Here is a 19,280-nt window from a genome sequence, read left to right on the forward strand (position 1 = left end):
CGAAAATAACCAATAATAATAATAATATCACAATGCAGAAATGTTGTTTATTGGTTGGTCTCTGTAGTTTCAGGGAGACAGTGTGTAGCTTGTCAGAAGGGCTGGGAACCTTCCCAGTCCAGCTGCTATGCGATTAATGACCCACAACCTGACGGTCAGAGAACCTGGGAAGGAGCTCGAGAAGACTGCAGAGGAAAGATTTCAGATTTGGTTGTTATAGTTAATCAAATGGAGAAGGTAATGAGAAAACTGTGGGAATTTTTATGACAGCCTATTTAAATGAAAATGTATTTTCTGCAGGTCTGAAAACACTGAGTCCACCGTGTGTATATTTAAAGTATAGTGTTACATATCTTAAATATATAAATATCTGATAACTGTCTCTCTGTTGTCAGACATTCATCAGTGCTAAGAGTTGGGGCAGTTCAGGAACCAGTGGATACTGGATTGGCCTGAGAGCTGAAGGTGGGAAATGGAAGTGGGTCGATGGAAGAGATCTGACTGAAAAGTAAGAGACACATTCTTAAACACTTTGAATCATAAAATCTATCAGCCTCGATCTAAACATCATGTTCTTCCCTCAGCTCCTGGTTACAACAACCTGCTATTAACGGTCAGTGTGCAATTTCTGTCCATAACGAAGGACTGAAATCAGTGAGCTGTGCTGAAAAAAACCGATGGATCTGCAAAAAGAAGGGTTTATCTGTTTAAACACTGCCGTCATCCTGGAGAAGGTTACTGGATACTCTGTAAAGATGAATTTCATGTAAGATAATATCAACTGGCTTATAAATATTAAAGCATGAAGTCTTCTACTTCACAGAAATAAGGAAAAAATTTATTTCAGCTGTGTATGTGCTGTGTGTACTTTGTGTGTATCACTGAAAAAAAAGAATATTAAAATGTAGAGCTAGTTGAGTGTTATCAACGTAGAAGCAAATTCATGTTTTAGTCTATTAAACTGAATAAAAATGCTGCCACACATTGTTGTTATTGTCTTTGTCTTACATATTGCTCAATGAAAATATCAGTAAGTTTTCATCAAGTCAGAAAGAACAACATTATTCAGGAAGTTGTAACATGTTAGAACAGGATGAGACTGCAGAAAACCAGAACCTGACAACACAAAACCAGCAGCTGAACACGCAAAACCAGAACCTGACAACAGGAAGTTGTATCATGTTAGAACAGGATGAGACCGAGGCAGATCTGTCCTCAGTGTGTCTTGCTGTGTTCGCTCCAGATCAGTTACACACACGGTCAACATCAGCACAAACAGAGTGTCATCGCTCGGGGCAGTAAGGCAAGGCAGCTTTACTTGTACAGCACATTTCATACACTGAGGCAATTCAAAGTGCTTTACAGAATAGAAAATACAGTAACGGTAAAACTATTTAGAATTAAAAAGTGCAAAAGTACAGACAAGAGATCCACAAGATAAAAAAGATAGAAAGACATTGCAGAGTGAATTAAAAAGGAAAGAAGATAAGAAATATAAATAGATACATATTACAGTGCAGATTAGTGTTGCCCTGGATTTCTTAAAAAATGATTTAAAAGACTGTAATGTGGAGGCAGACCTCAGATTGTCTGCAAGTTTATTCCAGGCATGAGGAGCATAAAAACAAAAAGCTGCTTCTCCATGCTTTGTTCTGACCCTGGGAACAGTAAGCAGACCAGCACCTGAAGACCTGAGCGGTCTGGCGGGTTCATAACATTGAAGGAGATCATAAATGTATTTTGGTCCTAACCCATTAAGTGCTTTATAAACATGCAACAGAATTTTAAACTCAATTCTGTGGCACACAGGAAGCCAACGCAGTGATCTCAGCACTGGTGTGATGTGGTCCTGGTTAGACCCCCGGCAGCAGCATTCTGGATTAGCTGCAGTTGTCTAATAAAGCCCCGAGAGGCCGTGGTTTACAGTGATTCTAGAACAGCTAAGGGGCGTTGTTAGGCACGCGGCGGAGCCAATATACCTCTTGGGGCTTATTGCTTTTATAAAACGATTACTATATATACACACCTGGCAAAGTTTCATAAAATAAACACACAGCAACAAAAAAATAAATGCAGGAATTCATTGATAACAAATAATCATTCTTCCAGCAAGCAATGTAGTTCTTCAGAAACAACACAGACAGTCAAAAGCACGCTTAAAGATTGGGGTCATTATTAACATTTATCTGGATATAAAGAAAAAAAATGTTCCCATCATGTTGCAGTTACATAACCACATATGTATCTAATATCGGCAACTATTATGCTCGCTTGTTACCCTCAGGTAAGGTAAGCTAAGAGGTGCTGACCTTTTCTCTAATCTTCTGAATCTTTTCCGTAAAAAGGAAGCAAAGTCATTAAATGACAGAGTAGAGAGCAGTTCAGGGGCTACGTTCACTGCATTATTAATATTTTTGTTGATGAGGTCAGAAAAAATTGATTGTCTCGCTCTTTTCAATTCCACACTGTTGATGCGTAGTTTTTCTTTGTAAATGTCTTGATGAACACTGGGTTTTGTTTTTCACCGCCTGTATTCTGCTTTCCAGCATTTCCCACGGTGCCGTTCTCTTACCAGAGATCACTAACTTTTGCAGATGCAATGGGATCAATGATATTTGTAATTTTCGAGTTAAAGTTAATCTACAAGATCACAGAGGCCACGGTGAGAGCAGGTGATGTGAAGAAAGCCTGGATGAATGATGTACTGGTGTTTTCAGTGATTTACCGTCTTGAGATTACATCTGTGCTGGTATGCATCTCAGCTGTGACAGTCATCTCAAAGAAAAGACAGCAGTGGTCAGAGATAGCAACATCAGAAACCAACACCTTAGAAATATCAAGACCTTGCAACATAATTAAGTTCAGTGTGTGGCCGTTGCTGTGGGTGGGCCCTGACACATGCTGAGTCAGTCCAAAATTGTCCAGAGCATACTGCAGTTCTCTGACACTACTGTCCTTTGTGTTATCCACATGAATGTTAAAATCACCAACGATAGCCAGACAGGCAAGGTCAATACATATAATAAGTCATAATAAGTGAAGTTATCAAAAGAGTTGACAGAGTATTTTGGTGGCCTATAACAGCTAAAAGTAAAACACGGCAAACTTTCCAACAGATATCTGCTTGGACTGGAAAACATCGAGGTTAGAGTATGTTCGTGAATTGTCACATATACTCTATTGATAATCTGTTAAACATCTACAGAAAGCGAAAACAGTTGAAATGTTACAAATACTTTATAAACTATCTGTAGGTGGACTATCCAAGTGTTACCAAACATTATAATAAAGGGCTGCCAATCCACCTCCTTTCTTGTCAACTCTGACTTTGTTCATAAAACTAAAATTGATTCAATAAGAACAGCTCCATTATTATATTGGTCTAACAAAGTTTAAGTTAAAAAATCTAATTCTGTTCTGTTTTTAAAATAATTAATTAAAAGTGACTTGCCTGCTAAAGACCTGACATTCAATATGGCCAAGTTTAGTGTGTTAAAAACATTGGGATATCTGTGAGTGCAGATTGTGAGAGATTCTGATAAGGTTTGTGAGACAGGTGCCAGTTGGTCTATGCACATTTCTAAGTCTAATTAATAGGGAAGTGGCATTTTGTGTCTTCAGTCTTTTTCTGTTTTGTCAAGAAAGGAAGTTGTGAAATGTCAATGTATTCAGAGAGACTGTTCATTGCAGCATATTTTATCTTATCTTGCATTTGTGATACAAGATTAGATCTTTCTGATATGTGAAGTAGTGTTACAGCGCGACAGACAGGAACCCAAAAATATGAGCAAAGAAAATTACAAAATGACCCCACACTACAATACAAAGAACCCAGTTCATGAGGCATGTGGGGCAAACAATGTAGATCAATAAGGTCTCCACAGTTTGACAAAACTGTACTGGAATCCAGCCACAGCTAAGTTGAAAAGACAACCCTCAAAACCTCAAAGCAGAAGTCCAGTAAAGACAGACACAGCGGACCAGACATCCTCCTAACACCGGTAAGACTTTGCAGCTTGAGACTTTCCTTAAAGCCCTCACACAGGACTGCAGCAGGATTTTACAGGATTTGTACAGGATGACCAGAAAACAACTGGAGGCAACTGGTACTTTCAACTATTCTAATGTTCAAGTATCTGCAGGTTAGACATCATGTACTATATCAAACCTTTATGATGTTCTCATCTTTTTCTTTTTTGCAATGTATGTTGCTTTTTATGCTTGACAACACTCAAGCATCAAAGGGTTTTAAAATGCCCAGATTCATTTCAAATTCCATTTTTTGCATTATGAGTTTTCCACTCTGCTCAACATATTGGTAATGTTACATTTTAATTTCAACATCTGTGTTTGATTTATTTATTTATTTATTTTTTTTTTTGCTCAGAGAATATTCAAGAAGAAGCTGCCTCTTTTAACAGCACTGCAGATAGAATGACAGCCAGCTCAGGTATATTGTAAACAACAGCATCCTCGAATATGAATATGAATAATGATGCTGCAAAATCTCACAGCGAGGCTGTAGGGGGAAAAACAAAGTGTCAGACTTTGGCACCAGAGTGTGATGTTCGCATCCTCTGTCCCAACAGCCAACTTTGGTTTCTTTTAAGCACCATAGCTATCTTTTCCAACTTAAACCGAGGAGTTGGGTCATTTGGCTCATTACAATGAAATACAACCTATTTTGTTGTTTCATTTATTTAATTTCATTTGGTTACACACAGGGCTGCACAATTAATCCAAAAATGATCGAAATCGCAATATGGCCATGTGCAATATCCAAATCACAGAAGCTGCAATTTTTTGCTAAAAAGGTCAAATGTGTGATAAAACAGCATTATAATGAAGTACTGCAGTGCTGCAGAGACGCCCCGGCCTACACATCTTGTTCTCCAGATGTAAGAAAACATGTTTGTTTGGTACAGACCCAAACAAATGTCACATCACCATGATTTTAATAGTTTTTTCAGTCAAAAGGAAAATTGTGATGCAAAAATGATCATTCCCACTAATTGTGAATCATATTGCAATCGTTTTATCTGTCAAAATAATCTAAATTATTATTTTTTATCATATCGTTACACATAACAGTATACTGTTTCATTTATTCATCAATAATCATAATAGAATAATTTAAAAACCTTAAAACTTGAAAATGTATCATTCTAAAAGCTGAATTTTGTATGTATGACATTTTAGAGTGTGCTCCTTTTATTTCATACTAAAACCACTTGTCTGATGAAGCATATTTGTGAGGTAGTTCAACTGAATTCTCATTTCTTTGTCAGATAAGAAGTCTCCGTCTGTCATTCAGTTTTTTCCACGGATAGCAGTGTGTTGGGTGATACTGTCATTAATCATGGCCCTTCGTATCTACTGTGAGTATAAATTCAACCGTCACTCTGTCTTTACGCAAACACGTCTGTCCCTTAGCTGCAGGGCTTCCATTCTCTGTAAAATTAAGGAAGTATGACTGTATCTTCTACATAATCATCAGTTCGACTCACAGCCCAACATCTTCCTGTTTCTTTCACTGTAGTTACCACTATCATTACTGAAAACAACAGCAAGTTGACTGCAGAAATCCAGCAGCTGAAGACACAGAAGAACAGCTTAGAGAAAAAAATAGAAAACATCATGGGTAAGTGGAATAAACTCTGGACTGGAGCTGAGTGTTGATGCTTACTGTCCCAAAAGCGAAAACAGTGAGTAGAGGTAAAATCTCTGCAATCTGCTCCAAACAAATAACCAACAACAGAAATAATATCACATCAAATCCAGTCATTTATCACTCGGTCTCTGTTGTTTCTCTCAGACACACCGCGTAAAGCTTGTCAAAAAGGCTGGCAGCACTTCCAGTCCAGCTGCTACACAATTAATAACGTTGATGGTCCTAATCAGTCAACCTGGGAAGACGCTCAAAACAACTGCAGAGGACGAAATGCACATTTGGTTGTTATAGGAAGTCCTGAGGAACAGGTAATGAGAACAATGTGGGAATTTAGATCATGGCCCATGAAGATGTGAACTTTTTGAAAGAGGAACTGAACGCAGTTTAAAAATACTTTTCTCTCTCTGAAATTAAAATCAATCAATGCACGTCAACTGAAATACATTTAAAGAAGTATATTAGAAATAAATCTTAAAAAGTTCCAGACAATACATTTTGATTGAATTTTCACAGGGTGTTTATTTGCAAATCTTTTGAAAAGTTAAAATCATATTTCCAAAAATATAATGGCAAATCATTTAAAATACATTGCTGATGCATGTAAAATTACTTGATTTTTGCATTGAAGAACCAAAAAGAACTTTGAGACGACAGCACTGGAATTAATGACGATTTTTGTTTGTGCCGTCTGGTTTTTGTGTGGATTTTTTGACACATTAAAAACACATGTTAAAACACACACACACAGTGTTCTACATGTATGTGATGTATACATGTTTCTGTGCATATAAGAGAAACAGAAACAGAGATGGAGATGTAAGGGGGTTTGTTAGCAGAGTTTGAGGCTTTGGAAAAGCAGCTTTGTGCAAATCAGTGTTGACCCATTTCTGATCTTTGTTTGTGGTCATCAGGAATTCATCTACAATAGCAGTTGGAGCAGTTGGGGAAACAGTGGCTACTGGATTGGCCTCAGAGTTGAAGCTGGAAGTTGGAAGTGGGTTGATGGAAGTAATCTGACTGCAGAGTAAGACACCATTTCTTAACACCATTAAACATATGATCTAATAGCCATTAAACATATGATCTAACCATCATGATCTTCCCTCAGCTACTGGACAGTGCAACCTTCCGACAATGCTCACTGTGCAATTTCTGTTGAAGAGAAATCCCCCAAAGGGTGGACTGCTGTGGATTGTAATACCATAAACAGATGGATATGTGAAAAGAAAGATTTATCTGTTTAATCATTGCAGTCAGAACTGAACAGGTTACCGGATAGACTGTACTGATTTAGATTATATATAAAAGTAATGTCACCTGGCTGGCAAATGACTACATTCCCGAGCTTGTTGTACTGTTTCCAAAATAAGCATTTAACGAGGATTCAATTTTCAAAGCTTTATGAAGCGTGTTTAAAAAATGTGAATGTAAAGGTTGAATGTCATCCTGTGAATTGAGTCCAGCATTAACAAAATTCAGTGATGGGCCTAAGGGGGGCACTAAACTAATAATACTTTTGAATCAGCATTTTTTTCCACATTCTCTGGTAGCGTGTTAGAGCAGCAGTTCCATTTTAATTCAGTTTTGCATGTTAACATGACAGTTTTTAAATCAAAGAGACAAACTGGTTATAGAATTTACAGAAATCCATTCTCTTGTCATCGTAATCAATTTTAATTGTTGTTGCTGATTGGCCAACATGGGGGGCGCTGGATAAGTAGCTTTGAGAGCAATATATTTCCAGGCTTTTTTCATAAGGACTTCTATCTTTTTTTGATCTGAATAGAAAGAACTGTCCAATGTCAATAATTTATCTGACTAATTCAATTGCAACTTTGTGTTTTATTCATTCTTTCATTCTTATTAATGTTGAATAAATGTGATAATCATGAATGGTTAAAAATGTGAATGTTTAAATTCTCTCAACACTTTATATGTGATATTTCAAATGAAAATTATGTTCCTTTGTTCAATATAGGGCTGCACAATTAATCGCAATATTATCAAAATCGCAATATGACCAAGAGCAACATTCAGTATCCAATTTATCCAAGTACTGTAGTGCTGCAGAGACGCGCCGGCCTACACATCTTGTTCTCCAGATGTAAGAAAACATATTTGTTTGGTACAGACCCAAACAAATGTCACATCATCATGATTTTAATAGTTTTTTCAGTCAAAATGAAAATTGTGATGCAAAACTTATCATTCCCATTAATTGTGAACCATATCACAATCGTAAGATCTGTCTAAATAATCGCAATATGATTTTTTTTACTATATCGTGCAGCCCTAGTTCTATACTAATAATCTATTTAACACACATTTCACTTTAATCTTGTTGATGACTTCATTCAATAGATTTTAGTTTGTTTCCGTTAGATAAGAAGTCTCTCTCCTTGATCAAAGAACTTCGTATCTACTGTGAGTATAAACTAAAGAAGTGTTACTGCTATTTTAACTTTTTTCTACTTTGTTACTTAATGACAGTTCTTATTTAATGTCTTTCATGTATTAAATGAAGCATGCTGAATTGCCATTGTACGTGAAAAGTGATACATAAATAAACTTGCAACAAATTCTTACAGCCAAACATCTTCTTGTTTGTTTCACTGTAGTTATCTCATTTCTGGGAACAACATCAAGATGAGAAAATAAGAACAGTTCATTTCAGTTCACTTCTTTACCCTCACCAACAATCTCAGCTTAGCCAATGACACTTGAGGAAGGATCACTGCAATCAGATCGTCTAATCAGGACACAAGCCTATACAGTTTTTACAGGCTATTTCAAGACATTACTTCACATAGCTTACAGCATTGAGCAAACCCATTCTGTCCATCTGGCAACACTTTGCTTGTTTGGCTGACCAACAATCTTAAACCCAAATATATTGAGTTTACCATCATAGAACTAAGAAAATAGCAAACAATCACAATCAAGAAACTGGAAACAGACTCTTTTTTTTTTTGGCAATTTGCTTAAAAAAGACAAACAATTAATTGATTATTAAAATCATTGGCAACTAATTTTCAAGTGGTAACAAGCCAGCTAGCTTGGAAAGCTAACACCAGCATGTTACCTGTTATCTCGCCAGCCCAGTGGCCATCATAAAAACTCAGTGGCCATCATAAAAACTCAGAGGCCATCATAAAAACTCAGAGGCCATCATAAAAACCAACGTTAAGCTAACGTTATTCATTATCAATAACATTAGCTACTAACTTTGTCCATCACAAGCCTAATGTTAAGGTAAAATTATATAATGTCAGTAACATTAGCTGATAACTTTAGTACAGTCACTATTCAGAAGATAGATTTCCAGCTTACCTTTGAAGTACATACTGTAAGCCATCTTTCTTTTATCAGTTGGAGGCCCACGTCGGTGATGTTTCGCTACCAAAACATAGGCATCTTCATCTTGTTCATGTCATACAGACCGTAATTATGAGCAGCCAAGCAGGAAAAAAAATATATATTGCAGAATTGGTTGTATGATGGTTAAAAATACTGTGCAGCGACAATAAAACCCTTCAGCCATTACATTTGGGTTTCAGTTCTTTGAACAATGGAATTTTAAAGAGCTCCCGAAAGATCACGGTGGGATTTTTTAAAATCTGAAATACTTCTATATTTCCTCGCAATAGGTTTTGCAGTGCAATTTTGCTTATCTTGCATTCCCTCTGATCAATGGAGGAAGGCTGAGCTGTATTATGATATAGTATTATGTAGGACGGTGTAGTCCCTCATTCGTCCAGGAGTGTTCTATCGTAGAAAAGGTTTCAGTCGTAGTCGTAGAACCTTTTCTACGATAGTATTGTGTAGTTGTGACCCCAGTGCGAGTGGGCCCACCCTCAGCTATGGCTGGCTCAGGCACAAGTCTGTATCACTGCAGTTTGACAGACAACAGAGCTAGTTAACCTCGCTCGGTCACAGAGGATGATTGAGACAGGCTGTAGCTTTGATTAGGACTACAGCCATGGCTCGTCGCTGTGATCGTGTCTGTAGCCATGGCTGTGCTTTGGTTGTTATGATTGTGGTTGTGACACCTTAGTTTACAATGGGTGTAACTCTAACTACATTCACTTCTTCTGTGCAGAGTGTTTGTGACATACTGTTTTTGGTTTTCATGTGCCATATATACCGGTGTACCAGTAGTCTAAGTGGCAAATCACCAAGAATCAGCATATGACACTAAAATAAGAGTGTCACATCACTGTTGGACAGAGGTATCTGCAAGTGGAAAAGGAGTGATAGCACTCTATACTTATACAAAGCATTGGCATATCATAATAAACAATGGCATATCATTAAGACTGTACATTCCTGTGGGAAGTGGTAACTACATGACTGAGTGCCATAAGCTGTGACAACTCAGAATTGACAGATGCCACTACAACAAGTGGCATACCATCAACTACTGTTCAGTCTCTCTGATTTAGAAAGCAGACACTTTAATGTGAAATAACTGTGTTACGTTGCATTATATAGACCAACAAGGGATCTCTCTAGTCACTATAGCTCAGTCAACAAAAACCTTCAGGCAACCAAAATAATCTTACCAAACTTAAATTGTCATTGCCACTGGTACTCACCTCAAATAGGTAGCTGTAGTGTAGTCCACCTCTGACTGTTTGATGGTGGGTTTTGTGTATGAGATGGTTGGGGATCCTCATCTGACAAACGGAATTTTGGCAGGTCTCTAGTGACGGTCTGGGCCTCTTCCCACAGGTGAGTGAACGCCATCTTGATTAGATAGCGCGGGAGAAGTGGTGGGCATGTTTCTCAAACATGACGGTTGGTGAAAATTAGCACTAGCAGGTAGCCACAATGTCTAGAAATACAGAGACAAAACACCTTAAGCCCAAAGTGGGGACTTGATTGAAGTTTTTCTTGGTGGTTTGTCGTGTGTTGAAACTGCCACGCATGGGCATTTCAACAATGTTTGTCTTGTTGGTGTCAGGGTCTGGTCGGCTCTATTTAAACAGATAGAAAGTTACAGCATGTCCTATAACAGTGTTTTTTGTCCTAGGTCGTGTACCAATTTGCTAAGAATTTTTAGGTTATTGTGGCCTAAACTATATCAGTATGTCTTACGAACGGACTAGGATATGCCGTTCTTATGATAAAAGACAATTATGACTTTTTAAAGTTACCACGCTCATAAGGCACTATATTGTAAAACGACTAAATTACGAATAGTAAAAATAACGGAGAAGAAGGCATAACTTTTCTTTTCTTACTGCCCATGAATGCAACACAGTCCTCTAATGCGACTGCGCGAATCGTGTTTCCCGGAAACAACATGGTTGTTTTGGTATCCGCTAGTATAGTACTCATCTGTCAAAAGGTAAAGCAAAACTCTAACTAGCCAGTTTTGGCCACGGCCTTAAAGTCGCTCGTCAGGATTATCTTTACTATGCTTTGTCCGAGCTGATGAAACGAATTGTGTTTCGAGTGAAAGACAGACATTTTGTTAATTTGGAGAATTACGGTAGCTAGGCTAAGGGTTAGCTAGCCTTTTCGTTGGCTAACTCGGAGCTTGTCACTCTCTGTCAACAAGTTCTGGTCTTCTGGTCATCATGGACTGCACGGCGCTGGAGCTCGATGCTGTCAAATTTGCCAAAACAGCTGTCACATATGACCAGAATGGCAAATATAACGAGGCTGTGTTTTATTATAAGGTAAGTGGCTATATATTTTAAATTGACAGGTGTGCACAACTGCTACCAGTCAACATTAGCACTTAGCTCTTCTTACCTAGAAGTAAACGTTCACTTTTACTTGCATAATGCAGCTTGCCGCATTGGATTGTACCTAAATGTACATATAATTGCATCAAAGAGTAGATGAAGATATATCTTCATTTGCTGTTTTATCAAATTACAGTAACATTTCATTTATAATAAATTAAGACATTGTCAATGATTGCAAGGTAATAGCTGCATCTTTTTTTATAAGCACTGCGTCTTGTTGCTTTTACTATAGGAGGCGGCCCAGGCCCTGATATATGCTGGCATGGCAGGGTCCAAACTGGAGGGAATCCAGGACAAAGTGAATGAGTACTTGGATCGGGTCCAAGCCCTCCACAATGCTGGTAAGCTCACCTGACCAGAGACACAGGGGATCCACTGTTTTAATTTGCTGTTCCTACGCTGATGCTCTCGTTCAGAGTCACATATGAACAGTGACTAGTGTCTTGTTCAAGGGCACTTAAACAGGACCCACTGTGGAAATCAAAGCTGCACAGATTCTCCACGTTTTACAGTACTTTTCTACTAACTGAATCGTTTGCATACATGCTGTTTTGTTATACCTTTATTAACCACACATTCATAGCTTCCATGTACAAATGCATGGCAGATTCAGCTGATATTTCTTTTGTGTTTTTGTTTTAGATTAATTTAGGTCTGTTTAATGCTGTTTCCCCTCCTTCCAGGCAATCACTGGTTTCAGTTAATTTCATTAGAGTGTTGACAAATGAATTTGCAGAGACACGACCCCTTTAATTTTTGTTGGACATACTTTGTCCGTATGTTGACACTGTGTATTGATTGGCATACTTGCACAACTATACTGTTGAAAGACAGTACATGCTGTGGGACACTCAAACACAGAAGACAAACAAAAAGTCAACATGGACATCATGAAAATGTTGTTCTTCAAGACACGTCGGCAGTGTCATGAATTAAAAAGGTTTCTGTTAGGCATGAACAGCAGGAGTATTTTCTGTCTTTACTGTGTTTCCAGCACTTGGAAGCTTCTACTATATTAAATGTTATTCATCCCTCCCTACTGTTCACCTAAAGTTGATCTAATCTGATCTTGCAGAAGTGCTTGTGATTAGTAGAAATTGTTCAGGACTGTTACTGAATGGGCCCGAATGCTGTTTGACTATTTTTTTCCATGACTCTGCTCACACTGTTGGTGTGTGCAGATGGGTGCGACCACAGAGACTGTGGGAGTGTCCTGTTTAGTTGGACAGCCAGTGGATGACGTTTAGTACTGTGTGCAGCTGTTGCTGTTTTCTGTGAGATGAAAGGCATACTTTTCTGTAACAGCAACTCTAAAAAGATGAGTATAGTCAAAAAAAATGTGTTTTTTTTTTTTTTTAAATTCTCATAACCTTTTTCGCAATTGTTCATATGGTTTTATTTTTGATCCAAACAGAAAAAAAAAATTAGACATACAATAAATATTATGTTTCTCATTATGCTTTAAATATCCAACTTAAGCTATAGCACTCTTTGTAACCAAACCAGGAGTGACTCCAATGTGAACCTGACTTTTAAAACCAAATGAGTCTACCTGCATTGATGGTAATGGGGTGGACAAAATATCAGAAAATACCTCTTAATATAACACAATCCAGTTTAATGGTAGCACAAACTACAGCCTCCAAAATGACCATACAGTAGAATCAACACCTCAACTAAAACTTTACCTTGGTGGGCCTAATAAACTGGCAACTGAGTGCAAGTGCTACTTCAATATTATTCAAAGTATTAAATTCAATTGTATAACTTTTTAACCAAAGAATTTTTAAGGCATGAGAACTTCTGAAAGTTAAAATCTGTTTCCGCCTAATTTTTTTATGTATCGTGTACTGCTAAATCAAGGAGAAACATATGGATTGACAGAGCTTCAGTCTGAGTCTTGATGTCGGACTGTGGCATTTTGGGTCAGGCAGAAAAGACATGAACATGCTTCGTCCCTTCTTAAACTGGATCCCAGTCCAACCAGCCATGGTTGTACTGGATTAGTTCCAGAAGCCAAACATGGACATAAAAAAACATGTGGAAAGGATGCGACGTTGCTCCCCAAAATGAAAGGGTTTTCCTGTTTTTAGTTGTAGTGCAGTTGACATCAGAGTTATAACAACACTAACTGACGGCTGAATGTTTGAACCTTCTTTGTCATTCAGCCACCCTGGTACTCTGTTAACAACGTGTCTGTTGTGTGTCCTAATCGTTCTTTCCCTTGACCTTTGAACTCAGTCCAGGCACAGAAGAGCGACCCGCTGAAGTCCCGGCAGCAGGTGGACCTGGAGCGTGCCCACTTCCTGGTCACCCAGGCCTTCGAGGAAGACGAGAAGGGGAATGATGATGAAGCCATTGAACTGTACACTCAAGCTGTGGAGCTGTGCATTAAGACGGTAGGTCTCTCACTCGCCCTCTCTCACTCTTTGTCATCAGTCTCGCAGACACCGTGACTAACTGTCACTCGATCCTCCCTCACATTATCCACATTTGTTTCTCCTTCTGTGTTTGCAACAGTCCAACGAGACATCGGACCAGGTGCTGCAGACCAAGCTGAAGCAGCTAGCACGTCAGGCTTTAGACAGGTAAATGTTCCTGAAAGTTAGTACTGTTATCTTGGACATGAGTGTTGTTCAGTTGTATTATTTTCTGAAACTCCCCCCTCCTTCTTTTGTCCTTTTTAAAAAGGTGATTAAATTTTTCAGTTTGAATTTAACAATCTCCTCCATTATGTTCTGTCAGGGCAGAGGGTCTTAAGGACTCCCAGTCCAAATCCACTGTAGCTCAGACTCAGGACAGGACGGGGCCTTCTGGAACCAAGCCCAGCAGTGCGGGCAGTTCTGCAGGACCGGTCCGCCAGTTTTTCCCCCTCGGGCCAGACTTCACCCTCCATGACCGGCCACAACCCCAGCCGGTCCGGGCGGTCCAGTCCAGCGAGCCCCAGGGACAGCGCTACACGTCAGAGGAGATTGAGGTGCTCAGGTGAGACAGACTGTGAAATCTGTTGTCCAGTGATACTACTTTACTAAGGAATCATACAGATCCAGATAGACCTGGAAAGCTCTTTAATACTACTTTCCAGTCAGGAAAAAGACAAGGAATGTATGTTAGTTGTGTTCAGGTTATCCTTTGACCATCTTGTGGAATACTCCACTGGTGCTGTTTAGCATAGACTAACCTGTTTTCACCCAAAAAGAAGTATTTGGTCATTGAAAATGTGCTGGACATGTTTGGGGGAAAAAAGGTTGGAAACCTGTTAAATGTAAAAAAATAAAAAATAAATAAATAAATAAAAAAACCTGTGCAAAAGATGTCTAGAAAAAAAGGTTAGAAAATGCATGACTTTGGTGCCGTGGTGATGTGAGGCCACTATTACAAGAATCAGACAAAAGATCCACACACTGTTAGCGATTTTAATTGATCAATGTTTCAATCTAACAGATCGGACAACACTGTCTGTCTGATACTTCCACATGAGGGACAAAGCATGCCTCTTTAAAATGGGCAAAAATAACTTGAAACATCAAGATCAATATTATACAGGCACATATTAAATCGAACACATCAGAAGTTGAGTCAAATATATATCATAAATCACATAAATCATCCAGGAAAAAGAATGATCATAAAAACTACTATATAGAAAAATAGAAACAGTGATGTATTACTCGCCCAAATGTTTTTTAGCAATACAGGCAAGTTAAGGCCAGAATTTGTAGGCCACTACAACCCATAGAAAATTTAATGTTCATCACACAAAAGTCTGAAATTGTTTCTTTTTTTCATATCACAAACCACACTGACTAAAATCTACTGCTCTGTTGCACTAATGTCATTTTTAATTTTCAGGAGTACATCTACAATCAATGGCATAGCCTATGTGCCCTTCATGAGTGTGGACCTGAGGGAGCGATTTGCCTTTCCTGTCCCTTTCTCGTAAGTTTGCTTTCTATTATTTTATTTGTTTTTTAAAGTTAGCAGGACTGTGTTAAAGCTAATATATGCCATTCTAGTTGTCACACAGGCTAGTTAAGGATCCGCTTTACATTTTGAATTTCACAGAGTCGTTTTTTCCTCAACAAACACCTGTAGCATTGAAGGAAAAAGGTTTCTATATCTGTCGTTCCAATGCCTCGTAATGTGTGTTAGCACTGTTTATTGTAACAAAGCTACAGGTGACAAAGACAAAGATTCCCACATAAAAAGAGGTGTCTGGTGTGGTAGATACTTTTCTCATTTGTCATGTCAAACTCTCGTTAATAAATGCCATATCTGTTTATTCTGGGACACCAAAAGGTTTTTACTAATGGGCTGGCTATGTCAGTAGATCTGAACTAATTAGTTAAACACAGTTTTTAACTCTTTATTTTTCATTCTTCTCACCAGGGACAAAACAGGAAAACTGGCACTGTCACCCAAACAGAAAGCCATCTTCTCCCGCTGGGTCCGGCCAGACGAGATCTGCAATAATCCCACCATGATCATGTCTGTGTCCAGCTTCAGCATCAAACAGGTCAGATTAGCAGCTGGACTGTACAGAACAGTACAGTTTTTCAACCTTGTTTAATTGTAGTGTAAGTCTGTGGCAGACCGTTGCTTGTACACTGTTCATATTTGAATTTTAAATGGGAAACATTGTTCTCATCTGGTTATAATTTTTTGCTATGCACCTGTGTATTTTCGGAGGAAGATTGGGTTATTTGTTATTTGTGATTTATAATATTGGCAAATTCTGTTTCATATTCTCTGCAGTATGTCCACTCTACCCAGAGTGTATAGCTGTACTGTATGTTCCTGTCCTGTCAGTTCTGTATTTACTGGATGAACTTTAAATTCAGCCAGTAGAGGGCACAGCATTATCATAGATAAGGATCATGGTAGACATGTTAAAATAACCTTTGGCAGGGATACAGAGTAAAAACATTCAGCACTCAAAATCCAAAACACAGTTCAATATGTTTAACTGTCAAACCTTTTTAGACATGTTGTGGGGTTGTTATGTAAATGTATGCGTTAATATGTAAGGATACTTGCACAGCATGATGTCTTAATACAACAGCACCTTTATTACTGGTATACACATATTAAAAAGTTAATTAATGTGATTTTCCCTCCTTTTGTTCAGACGGTGGTGTCTGACTGTTCGTTTGTGGCATCGTTAGCCATCAGTGCGGCCTACGAGAGGCGCTACAACAAGAAACTCATTACCAGGTACTGTGTGTAGCCTGTGTTTTGGTATTGGTTGAAGGCAGATACGTGCACATACAGTATGTTTTTCACTTGAAGTGCCAGTATTTTGTGCTGTCGCTGGTTTGAATATTCTATATATTGTTGTCATATATTGTCTTAAATAAACAACATTTACATCATCATGAAACAGAAGTCCATATAAATCAATGTTTATATTGTCAAAACACTTCTTGGCATGAGTTCAGATCACGTAGACAACCACAGAAGAACTGCAAACATGGGCTTAACATATACATATATTGTATATTTTGTGTGTGTGTGTGTGTTACAGCGTCATCTACCCTCAGAACAGACGAGGAGAACCAGAGTATAACCCCTGTGGGAAGTACATGGTCAAGCTTCACATCAACGGAGTTCCCAGGAAGGTAAAAGACAAATCACCAGCCAGTTCATCTGGAGAAATAAAACACTAAGGGGGCAGTACAAGACATAACATACCTCAGAATATAGCACGTTAAATAATAATAATGAATAAATGCACATTTTGGGGGCACCAGTAGGTTGCTGGTTTGCTTTGCAAATATTCTTCCTTTCCTGTTTGTGAATGGAAAAAGTAACTGAGAAAAATATCTCTGTTGCTTTCAAAATAGTTTTTCAAGAAGTCTAGGTGATAAACTTGATAATGAAACATGGAGAAGATGAATCCGTGATGATGAAGAAACAGTGAGAATGGGCTTAATTCATTTCTCAGTTTGAGTGTACAAACTGAGAAATGAAGCTGCTGCTTCAACTAGAAGCTGCTGCATTCACAACAAGCATTCCTGTAGCAAGCAGCAGTTTTGAAAATTTTTAGGAAGGGGAAATTCAACAGTTTCACAAACCTATATTGAGTAATCATGTACATGTTAATCTGTCCATAAGATCATTCCCTAGCTGGCTGAATTGTGTATTCTCATGTAGCCTAATTAATTCAAAATGCAAAGTAAAATGTCAGTTGTTTTTAGTTTGCAATGATTTATCATTGAATTTAGTATAAAATGTATATAAAATGTAGAAATTTTAAGGAAATTACAGTTTTGAAATTTTTCTCTTGGTAGTCTCTAAAAGTGTAATGGAAAAAAATGCATTTATGCACACATTCATATTCACAGACACTCAGTATATAGACAAAATCACTGTTAAGTTAAAGTCATGATCTTTTTATCATCACCTGTCTCTGCTGCCGCTGCAGGTGATTATAGACGACTACCTGCCGGTGGATCGTAACGGAGAGCTGCTGTGCTCCTACTCCAGCAACAGGAATGAGCTCTGGGTCTCTCTGATAGAGAAGGCCTACATGAAGGTGATGGGAGGCTACGACTTCCCTGGCTCCAACTCGGTGAGTGAAGGTGGAGAAACCAGGAGATGAAACTATTTTTAAGCTTGTTATTTCACCTGCTACGGTGTCAAACACTGAGCAGAAATCTGTGTGATTTAGATAATGCTTTAAAGTTTATAGTAGTATTTTTTTAATTCAAAAGAGGCATTTATGTATCCCTTCCTGTTTTAGGCAGGTCTGGAAATTTAAACACATCTGATCACTTCCAGGTCTTGAAAGGTTTGGAAATTGCTCAAAATCTGCAAAAGAAGTTTTCTAAAATATTGGCAATATTGGCCGTTTTGCACCGCCACTTTCAGCAGACGTCATACTGAATACAAACCAAAGTCTGATGTTTGTCAAGAAATTAGGTTGTGAAAAAGTCAGAATTGTTATTTGTTCTGTGTTACAGAATATCGATCTGCACGCGCTCACTGGCTGGATCCCCGAACGCATCGCTATGCACTCAGACAATCAGTCATTCAGCAAGGACGACACTTTCCGTATGCTTTTCCAGAGGTGAGCAACATACAAACATACACAGAAAAAGCTTTTTCCTAGTTTTCAACAAAGTCTTCACCTTCTTATGTTTTTCCTCGCACTCTCTGTCTTTGACTGACTGGTTCTGTCTTTTTGTTTCTCCGCCTCTCTCTGTCTCTGGGTTTCTTGTCCTTGTCCTTTTTTTGTCTTTTTTCCCTTTTTCTTTCCCTCTGTACATCTGGCTTCATCTCTTTATTCTCCCTCTGTATCTGCTTCTCTCTCTCTCTCTCCGTTGCCAGGTTTCACAGGGGTGACGTCCTCATCACCACGGCAACTGGGGTGATGACAGAGGAAGAAGGGGAGAGATGGGGTTTAGTGCCAACACACGCCTACGCTGTTCTTGATATCAGAGACTACAAGGTTAGCGTAATTAAAGTAGCATTAGCATGTCATCATAAGCACTTATATTTATCATCAGATTGAATATGGAAAACATAACCTTTAATGATACATATGAAACACACTGATCCCTGGATGAAGTCCTGAACATTATGGGTGTTAGTGGTAAATTCAGTTCCTCAATTGTTTTAGTTGTCTTTATGTGCAATTTGAATGGAAATGTAGTAGCATGAATTCAACACTACTCACTAGTATTAGAAGTATCAATGAAGCTATTGTAAAGAAATTCAGCTTCATGTTAGCCTAGCCAAATGTTGGCATCCCATTTTCATCCCATATTACCCCATCACTGCAGAGTGAGTACATTGTTAATACAATGAGTTAAATAAAAGATAAGAATATTTGAATGTTGAAGCTGTTCATG

The 19,280-nt window shown here is 38.3% G+C and overlaps 3 protein-coding genes across 5 annotated transcripts in view; 2 read left to right on the forward strand and 1 right to left on the reverse strand.

Annotated features, from left to right (window-relative positions):
* The window catches only part of LOC122881274 (lymphocyte antigen 75-like), an 11,801-nt gene extending 3,535 nt beyond the window's left edge, over window positions 1-8,266 (forward strand). Inside the window, exons 5-14 of the mRNA XM_044207278.1 lie at window positions 68-237; window positions 396-508; window positions 585-705; window positions 4,007-4,142; window positions 4,388-4,450; window positions 5,289-5,378; window positions 5,540-5,641; window positions 5,816-5,979; window positions 6,583-6,695; window positions 6,780-8,266. Coding sequence (XP_044063213.1) covers window positions 68-237; window positions 396-508; window positions 585-705; window positions 4,007-4,142; window positions 4,388-4,450; window positions 5,289-5,378; window positions 5,540-5,641; window positions 5,816-5,979; window positions 6,583-6,695; window positions 6,780-6,915 — 1,208 coding nt within the window. The 3' untranslated portion in view covers window positions 6,916-8,266. The remainder of the gene's footprint in view (window positions 1-67; window positions 238-395; window positions 509-584; window positions 706-4,006; window positions 4,143-4,387; window positions 4,451-5,288; window positions 5,379-5,539; window positions 5,642-5,815; window positions 5,980-6,582; window positions 6,696-6,779) is intronic.
* Window positions 1-10,405, reverse strand: part of nes (nestin) — a 25,712-nt gene extending 15,307 nt beyond the window's left edge. The window contains exon 1 of one of the 2 annotated variants that reach the window (XM_044208485.1): window positions 10,267-10,405. The gene's annotated coding sequence lies outside the window, so the exon portion shown is untranslated. The remainder of the gene's footprint in view (window positions 1-10,266) is intronic. The other variant, XM_044208484.1, reaches the window with a different exon arrangement.
* Window positions 10,329-19,280, forward strand: part of capn7 (calpain 7) — a 19,768-nt gene continuing 10,816 nt past the window's right edge. Inside the window, exons 1-13 of one of the 2 annotated variants that reach the window (XM_044208487.1) lie at window positions 10,329-10,402; window positions 11,235-11,355; window positions 11,660-11,768; window positions 13,669-13,826; window positions 13,948-14,015; window positions 14,173-14,412; window positions 15,280-15,366; window positions 15,817-15,943; window positions 16,556-16,641; window positions 16,952-17,045; window positions 17,852-17,998; window positions 18,390-18,496; window positions 18,757-18,877. In XM_044208487.1, coding sequence (XP_044064422.1) covers window positions 11,254-11,355; window positions 11,660-11,768; window positions 13,669-13,826; window positions 13,948-14,015; window positions 14,173-14,412; window positions 15,280-15,366; window positions 15,817-15,943; window positions 16,556-16,641; window positions 16,952-17,045; window positions 17,852-17,998; window positions 18,390-18,496; window positions 18,757-18,877 — 1,446 coding nt within the window. In that variant the 5' untranslated portion in view covers window positions 10,329-10,402; window positions 11,235-11,253. Of the gene's footprint in view, window positions 10,403-10,889; window positions 11,022-11,234; window positions 11,356-11,659; window positions 11,769-13,668; window positions 13,827-13,947; window positions 14,016-14,172; window positions 14,413-15,279; window positions 15,367-15,816; window positions 15,944-16,555; window positions 16,642-16,951; window positions 17,046-17,851; window positions 17,999-18,389; window positions 18,497-18,756; window positions 18,878-19,280 lie in introns of those variants that run through there. The other variant, XM_044208486.1, reaches the window with a different exon arrangement.

Source organism: Siniperca chuatsi, linkage group LG9 (assembly GCF_020085105.1).
Source record: "Siniperca chuatsi isolate FFG_IHB_CAS linkage group LG9, ASM2008510v1, whole genome shotgun sequence".
NCBI classification, from domain to species: domain Eukaryota; kingdom Metazoa; phylum Chordata; class Actinopteri; order Centrarchiformes; family Sinipercidae; genus Siniperca; species Siniperca chuatsi.